Source organism: Lepidochelys kempii, chromosome 4 (assembly GCF_965140265.1).
Source record: "Lepidochelys kempii isolate rLepKem1 chromosome 4, rLepKem1.hap2, whole genome shotgun sequence".
In the NCBI taxonomy this organism is placed as follows: Eukaryota; Metazoa; Chordata; order Testudines; family Cheloniidae; genus Lepidochelys; species Lepidochelys kempii.
The window spans coordinates 60,308,357-60,316,912 of NC_133259.1; the positions used below are offsets into that span (position 1 = coordinate 60,308,357).

Genomic DNA, 8,556 nt, shown 5'->3' on the forward strand with positions numbered 1-8,556 from the left:
GCCTTCAGAGCAGTGCTAAATTAGTGCCCCTTTTCAAGCAAAATCTCATTTTCCCCAATCCACAGCTGTCCCCAGGCAGCCAGTGGCAGTACAGCTATCCTGCCTGACATCTTTCACAAGGACTAGATTTATTCAGAAGAGAGGGAACAGTGAAATGTGTTGCTTGGTGTGCTCCTCTGCATGCTAACCCACATCCAAAATGAACTTCCAAAGCTAGCCATGGAAGTATTGGTGTATGAGCATTAGGAAGTAACAGTACAATGTGTGTGCTTAGTGCCATTTTCTAAAATATCATTTCATAAAGTGCAAACAAGAGTGAAATTCATCCCAGTGCACAGGGCTCATCAATAAGCCATTAGAATATCAAAAGAGGCCAGGCTTATCCTTCATTAAAGGAAGTCACTGACCAGAGATTAGATCAAATTTTCTAAACTTGAGATAATTTAAAATTAGTTGCCTGTTGGAGAAGAGAAGCAGGTGTCTGTGTACTTGCTTTTTTGATAAAAAGAAAAGGAGTACTTGTGGCACCTTAGAGACTAACCAATTTATCTGAGCATAAGCTTTCGTGAGCTACAGCTCACTTCATCGGTTGCATACTGTGGAAAGTACAGAAGATCTTTTTATACACACAAACCATGAAAAAATGGGTGTTTACCACTACAGAAGGTTTTCTCTCCCCCACCCTACTCTCCTGCTGGTAACAGCTTATCTAAAGCGATCACTCTCCTTACAATGTGTATGATAATCAAGTTGGGCCATTGTGCTGGAAATGGCCCACCTTGATTATCATACACATTGTAAGGAGAGTGATCACTTTAGATAAGCTATTACCAGCAGGAGAGTGGGGTGGGGGAGAGAAAACCTTCTGTAGTGGTAAACACCCATTTTTTCATGGTTTGTGTGTATAAAAAGATCTTCTGTACTTTCCACAGTATGCATCTGATGAAGTGAGCTGTAGCTCACGAAAGCTTATGCTCAAATAAATTGGTTAGTCTCTAAGGTGACACAAGTACTCCTTTTCTTTTTGCGAATACAGACTAACACGGCTGTTACTCTGAAACCTGTTTTTTGATAAAGGACGTCTGAACTTTTGTCTGTCCAAAGTAAGATTTTCAAATTAAAGTACCTGAAGCTTTACTGCCACCATGTGTATGGAAGTGGGGAATTACAAAGTGTTTGCTATTGTTCATTATGCACCACTCATTGCAGTTTGTGTTTTCCCATCATTAATAGTAAATGGGCCATGGATTTATCTCAAGATAAAATATCATTGCTAAGTGGCAAGTTACTGCATGGCAAACAAAGGTCTGAATAAACAGTGCACAAGCTTGCCACGCAGTAATGTCCCTTGTGGACACTGCTACAGTGTAAAGTCCCAGAGCGTAGATTACCATATACTACTCTCTATTCCCTCTTTCTCACATAGTCTATCATGTGATTTCAGCAATCCTCTAATTTGCCTATAATTTGTTTGTTTATCTAGTTACTTGTGGCAGCCAGTTGCAGAATATTAAAAGGAGCACTTAAAAATTAGTTAAAAACTGTGATCCTCTTTGATATTAAAGATATTGAAACCACACCCTATACTGAAGTCTAAAAATAATTCTAACATTTTCATTTCCAACATTGGATTAATTTTAAAATATTACAATATGAATATACAAATAGCAACAACAATATTCAAGTGCCTTCTTTTTACCTGATGATATATTCTTGATTCTGTGCTCCCTTAGCTTTGGTACTGGTTTGTTTTCAAATTCATGTTGAGTAATTTCTTTCCTTTCATTCTGCAGTACAGCCATATGTGATTCATTACAGTGGTCACCTTCATTACCATGACAAGTTGATTTTTCAATGAATGACCATTCTGTTTCATCTTCTCTGTCACCAGTCAAGTTTTGGCTATTCAAAATTGTCATCTGTTGATGTTTCTCTTCATCTAATAGTGAAGACAAGTCATCAGCCATTTCACTTTTGAAAAGGGCCTTTTTCTGAGTAGTCTCATCATCTGAGAGGGTAATATCAAAGGCAACTGATTTCTTATTTGTGTTTTCAACAGCTGAATTATTTTCAGGAAGTTCTTCTAGAATACCCCAAAACAATGTATTTTCATCTACTTCTATATTAGATTTGTATTTCATATATAAAAGGAATACAGCAATCTCATATTTTATACCATAAGAAAATTCTTTGTACAGCTCTGCTCTGGCCAATATCTCTGATCTTAACTTTTATTATGTTGCCCCCAATTCCACTAATCTTAATTTACTTTGCTTCCTTTTCCCACTCCCTGTTCTCCTGCCTTTTTCAATTCTAAACCCTATGCATAGAATGCTCTCCCAGTCTTCATTAGTTAATTCCTACCAATCACCAGATTCAAGTTCCTTCTAAAAACCCACTTAACTCACTTCTTGTAGTCGTGGAGAAGTTAAAAAAAACACAACATATTTCAAGCAGAATCATAAAGATGGACACATACTATAAAATGAGCAACCTTAGGATCTTATTAATGGAACCTTTGTGATACCTCATGCCCTTCTATTGTTACACTCACTGGTTGTGTCCAATAGAAATTTACATTATAAACTTCACAAATAAGACACGGTCCTTGCCCTGTTCTATACAACACCCCGAAGCAGGGGCGGTCTTAGGGGTGGACCACCTCAGCAACCGCTAAGACGTGCCATGGTCCAGGGGGGCACCACACAGCAGCGCAGAACTGTGCACTGCTGGCATAAAGTCAGAAACCGCTCCTGGCTGGCAGGAGAGCGTGGCATGGCGGTGGGGGGGACGCACCCTGATTTTTCCCTGCTTCCTCCTGGCATAGGAAGCTGGTGGGGGGAAGAGGGAGCGGTGATGCACAGATACTGCTTTCCCTCTCAATGTTCCTCTGCGTCCCCCTAAGGGGCTGTGATGGGGGGAGCGAGGAGCAATACCAAGCGGTCCGTGCATACAGGTCACTTTCCCCACCTGTTTCAGAGTAACAGCCGTGTTAGTCTGTATTCGCAAAAAGAAAAAAAAGAGTACTTGTGGCACCTTAGAGATTAACCAATTTATTTGAGCATAAGCTTTCATGAGCTACAGCTCACTTCATCGGATGCATAAAGTGGAAAATACAGTGAGGATGTTTTTATACACACAGACTGTGAAAAAATGGGTGTTTATCACTACAAAAGGTTTTCTCTCCCCCCACCCCACTCTCCTGCTGGTAATAGCTTATCTAAAGTGATCAATCTCCTTACAATGTGTATGATAATCAAGGTGGGCCATTTCCAGCACAAATCCAGGGTTTAACAAGAACGTCTGAGGAAACGGGGGGGGGGGGGGGGGGGGAGAGGGGGAAATAAATAAGGGGAAATAGGTTACTTTTTATAATGACTCAACCACTCCCAGTCTCTATTCAAGCCTAAGTTAATTGTATCCAATTTGCAAATTAATTCCAATTCAGCAGTCTCTCGTTGGAGTCTGTTTTCAAAGTTTTTTTGTTAAAGGATAGTCACTTTGAGATCAGAAATCGAGTGACCAGAGAGATTGAAGTGTTCTCCGACTGGTTTATGAATGTTATAATTCTTGACATCTGATTTGTGTCCATTTATTCTTTTACGTAGAGACTGTCCAGTCTGACCAATGTACATGGCAGAGGGGCATTGCTGGCACATGATGGCATATATCACATTGGTAGATGTGCAGGTGAACGAGCCTCTGATAGTGTGGCTGATGTTATTAGGCCCTGTGATGGTGTCCCCTGAATAGATATGTGGGCACATCTGGCAACGGGCTTTGCTGCAAGGATAGGTTCCTGGGTTAGTGGTTCTGTTGTGTGGTATGTGGTTGCTGGTGAGTATTTGCTTCAGGGTGGGGGGCTGTCTGTGGGCAAGGACTGGCCTGTCTCCCAAGATTTGTGAGAGTGATGGGTCATCCTTCAGGATAGGTTGTAGATCCTTGATTATGCGTTGAAGGGGTTTTAGTTGGGGGCTGAAGGTGATGGCTAATGGCGTTCTGTTATTTTCTTTGTTAGGCCTGTCCTGTCACCTACTACTGTTCCTCAGACGTTCTTGTTAAACCCTGGATTTGTGCTGGAAATGGCCCATCTTGATTATCATACACATTGTAAGGAGAGTGATCACTTTAGATAAGCTATTACCAGCAGGAGTGTGGGGTGGGGGGAGAGAAAACCTTTTGTAGTGATAAACACCCATTTTTTCATGGTCTATGCGTATAAAAACATCCTCACTGTATTTTCCACTTTATGCATCCGATGAAGTGAGCTGTAGCTCACGAAAGCTCATGCTCAAATAAATTGGTTAGTCTTTAAGGTGCCACAAGTACACCTTTTCTTTTTCCCCACCTGGGCTGTGCTGTGAAGGAAGCATCAGGAGCTGCTGTTCTCCTGCCCTCTCCTTACTCAGCCCAGGTGGGGAAAGTGAGCTGGATGCACGGAGCCCTGACATCGCTCCTTGCTCCCCACCTCACAAACCTTTAGGAGTACACAGAGGAGCAGCATTTGGGGGAGCAAGCATCAATGCCAGCTGCTCCATGCATCCAGCTCAGTTTCTCCACATGGGTCTAGGAGGGGAGTGCAGAGCTTAGGGGCACAGGAAAGGAGTGCAACGGTTAGCGGCAAAGGGTGCACAGTGCAGGGGTTAAGGGTGCATATGGGGCACAGTGCAGGGGTTAGAGGTGTAGAGGGTGGTGGGGAGCCTAGGGACCCAGGGGGCCCGTGTCAATGGGGGGCACTCGCAGGGGCCAGGGCAATGGGAGGTCACCATGCCCACGGGGGCCAGGAGTACCAAAATACAAGTTTGCCCAGAGTGCCATTTTCCCTAAGGCAGGCCCTGCCCCAAAGTATAGTTTTGATTAAGAAAGCTGTTTTATAAACCCTTGTCCCTGTTATTACTAATTGCTCGGAGTTGTTTCAGGTAAAAAAAAAAAAAAAAAAAAAAAAGGCCCACTAAAGAACACAGAAGTATCAAAGATTTCAGAGCAGGAGCCCTGTAAGTCTGTATTCGCAAAAAGAAAAGGAATACTTGTGGCACCTTAGAGACTAATAAATTTATTTCAGCATAAGCTTTCGTGAGCTACAAGTCACTTCATCGGATGCATTCAGACATGTAACGTGTCAAATTCAGGAAGGAAGGGACTTGCTGTGTAGTCTGTATTTAAAGAAATGTCTGGGCCTTTGCACATCAGTGTAATATAAAAGATCTGGCAGATATGGTGAGTAAAACCAGGTATCACATGGATGAAGTGTCTTAAAATTACAATGTAATATAATGTAATTTATGACATTTAAAAGGCCAAACTTCCTTTAAAGAGATAGGGAGGGAACTGATTCATTAGGGCTTCGGCTGCATAAAAAAAGTAAAAAATCCTTTAAAATTATATAGACCCTGGACTGAGGAAAAACAATGGCCCAATCTTGCACCTACTGATGTCAATAGGAATTCTGGTCCTAACTTTATTGAGCAGGACAGGGTACATAATTTAGGAATAGTTGTAATGTGGAATCTTAGTACATTAAACCATTTGGCTCCAAAGGATCTTTAGTGATCTATCAGCGAAAGGTGGGAGGGGGAGAACACAAACAAAACTGCTGCTATTTAACATACCATCCTCATCACTGTCAAAGTCATCTGAGTATTCAGCAGTTTGCTGTCTTGCTGCACGAGCAGAAATTGCTTCTTGTAGCTCATCCTGAAATATTTTAATAGATTCCTTTTGAATAAAAGTTAAGATCCATTACTTCAAGTTCAACTCTCATTCTTCCCACTACCAAAAAGTGTTTTGGGACAGTAACAGATATGAATCTTTGGGGGCGAGAGGGAGTGGGTGAGCAAACTGGTGTAGTATAGTGTTTCCCAAAATTTTGAAAGCTGATGCACCTTTCAGGAAAACAACACCAATTGGACCCCCCTCTCCATCCTTGCCACATACTGCTAAAAGTCTATGCATCTTAGTTTATATATCTTTTGAGTAAAACCCCCAACCCCTTACAACTTTGTGCTCCCTCTTCCCGGTGGGCTTGCCCACTCTTTGGAAAATATTTGCCTAGTTAACAAATTGCTTGACTGGGAGTCAGAAGACATGGCCTGTTTCCGATAGCGCCTGCTGTGTGACATTGGGTATGCCACTTCAGCCCAGATCCAAAGGGACTTAGGAGCTACACTGCTGTCACAAGGCCTTACTTTTAGGTGCCTTGGAGAGCACTGAAAACCACAAAGCCTGAGTTAGGTATCTAGGCTCCCTATACAATGAATGGGGAGAGATAAGCATTTAAGAATGGGATCCACAAAAGCAAGCATATTAGACAGCTCCCCTCCTAAGCTAGTCAATAGTAGGGAGTGTTTTCTTGTTCAAAAATTACCAGCCACTAGCAACCTGGAAGCAGAGAGACCCTCCAGTAAAGTGCATATAATCTTCGTTAATGTGCTTTCACAAAGAGGCCACACAGATCTTTTCAGGTCCTATAGAATCTACCACCAAAAATAAAGGATCTGACAATGGGTAAGTGAGGAACTATGAATTAATTAAATTAATAAATTAATAATATACCTAACAGGATATCTTAGAAGCACCACAAAAATCTTCAAGACAAAGTTTTTCTTTTCCTCAGTCACCTCCTGTGTAGTTTATTACTAGACAGGAGACATCTTCTATAAACATCACCTGCAACCTTCAAAACTTAAACCCTGATCATGCAAAGATTTATGCATGTGCTTATCTTCAAGCATATAACAAATCCCATTGACTTAGAAGTTAAGCATATACTAAAATCTTTTCATGACCAACACCAAAGCTACTGTAACAAACTGGCTGCATGCAAAAGTTACCCACCCAGGATTTGTAGTCCAAAGTTCCTTGCTTTTATTGGTTTAAACTAGATGTTTTACTTTAAACTAGGACAATTATTGTGTACATTTAGGAGATCAAGAAAACCTCAGTATGATTTTTCTAAAGAAGCACACCGAAACTAAATGAGAATGTCAATTCTACTTTTAAGATAGGAAAGTTTTTGCTTTTCTCGTATATTGACAGCAGAGTTGTTTTCGTCGCTAACCTTAGTAACACAAAGGCCAGGTCTACAATAGAAACTTTAGCCAGTATAGCAATGTCGTTTAGGGGTGTGATTTTGGTGACATTTCTAAACTGGCGAAAACTCCACTGTACACGTACCTGCATAAAAAAGTGCTTTTATTTCACTTGCCAAACGGGTACAGATTATCCTGGCAAGAACACGTTTTTACTAGGATAAGCTGTACCTGCACTAGGAGGGTTTGCCAGTTTAGCTAGCCTAGAGATGACCGATTTTTTAATCGGACAACGTGGGGTAAAATAGTTTACCTGAAAAGTGGTTCTCCTGGAGACCTTGGGGCTCTTGGTATAGGCTAAAGTGGTGCCAATATCTTCATCAGACATGGTGGGGGAAAAGGCTGGAGAAATGACTCTTATGCAGGTTCTTCGTGTTTTCACGCCCTCAGCACTGGGCTCCAGTGAACTCAAATCTCTCCTGCGGGTTTAAACAACGGATCAGACAGCGCGATTGAAGCAAGGCTCTGCCCGCCCCTAAAGGGAACGCATCTGGCCGGCTCCGCTCGGGCTGGCCCGGGGCGCTGCAGGAGGCGCCGGCGTGCGGCGGATTCCCCCCGCCCCGGGCAGGTCTGCGCTGCAGGGCGCACACGAGCTCTGACCCACTGAACCCCAGCCCCGGGCCCGGACGGCGCCCCCCTACCCCACGAGCCGGGCCCTGCACGGACGGGTCCCACCTCCCGTGGCTGCCTGTCGCGGGCCCGTCCGAGAGAAGCTCGCCCTAGGCGCTGCGCAGCAGCCGCTCCGCTCCTGCCGTCGCAGCTGCATTGACCGGAGGGGTGGAAACTGAGCCCCCGCTGGCCCGCGCGGCCATACACGTTACCTAGCAACCCACCAACACCGGAAGTGACCGCATAGACCGAGCCCCCGCTACTCGGGGGACCGAGCCCCGCCCCCTCCCCTGCCAGTTGGGGAGGGGATACGGTCACGTGTCTGGCTCCGTCTCCTGGAGTCCGGGACATGGCGCTTCTTCGCCCCCGCGCTTAGAACCGAACCAGAGCCGAGCGGGCGCGGGCTGGTGGGGGGAGGATGCGCGGGGAGTGGGGCAGCCCCAGGGCCCCGCCTCTGCGGCCGATTTGCCGGCTAATAGCGTTTTCAGGGCCGCAGAGCACGGAGGCGATCCGGACGTGTCCGGCCCCGGGCTGGGTTGTTTCAGATGCTGGCCTTGAACGTACCTGAGCAGAATGGCTGGCTGCGCCTTTCACACGCTCCATTGTGCGTCGCTCTTAAGTCTTACCCATTAACGCTCACCCAGTGCGTTTCCTCTTCTCCCAGTGGGTCCTGACACCTCACCCCTTCTGCCAGGCCCCTCTGCTCCCACCGCCCCGTGCAACTTCGTTAAACGGCGCTGCAACTTCTGTTACTTACAACGAACCTGCGTATATCTCAAAACCCAAACTTCCCGTAGGAGACCCCCAGCGCTTGTACGGAAAAACGTGTGAACAGTTGTGTCTCTGGTTGCACTGGCAG

At 44.6% G+C, this 8,556-nt stretch overlaps 1 protein-coding gene across 6 annotated transcripts in view; it reads right to left on the reverse strand.

The window, feature by feature from the left end:
- Nucleotides 1-8,300, reverse strand: part of MAP9 (microtubule associated protein 9) — a 30,902-nt gene extending 22,602 nt beyond the window's left edge. For 2 of the 6 annotated variants that reach the window (XM_073341428.1, XM_073341426.1), the window contains exons 1-3: nucleotides 7,342-7,756; nucleotides 5,610-5,694; nucleotides 1,700-2,008 (exon numbers count right to left, since the gene is read on the reverse strand). In XM_073341428.1, coding sequence (XP_073197529.1) covers nucleotides 1,700-2,008; nucleotides 5,610-5,694; nucleotides 7,342-7,416 — 469 coding nt within the window. In that variant the 5' untranslated portion in view covers nucleotides 7,417-7,756. Of the gene's footprint in view, nucleotides 1-1,699; nucleotides 2,084-5,609; nucleotides 5,695-7,341; nucleotides 7,757-8,261 lie in introns of those variants that run through there. The other 4 variants (XM_073341427.1, XM_073341429.1, XM_073341431.1 and 1 more) reach the window with 4 other exon arrangements.
- Nucleotides 8,301-8,556: the final 256 nt, after the last annotated feature.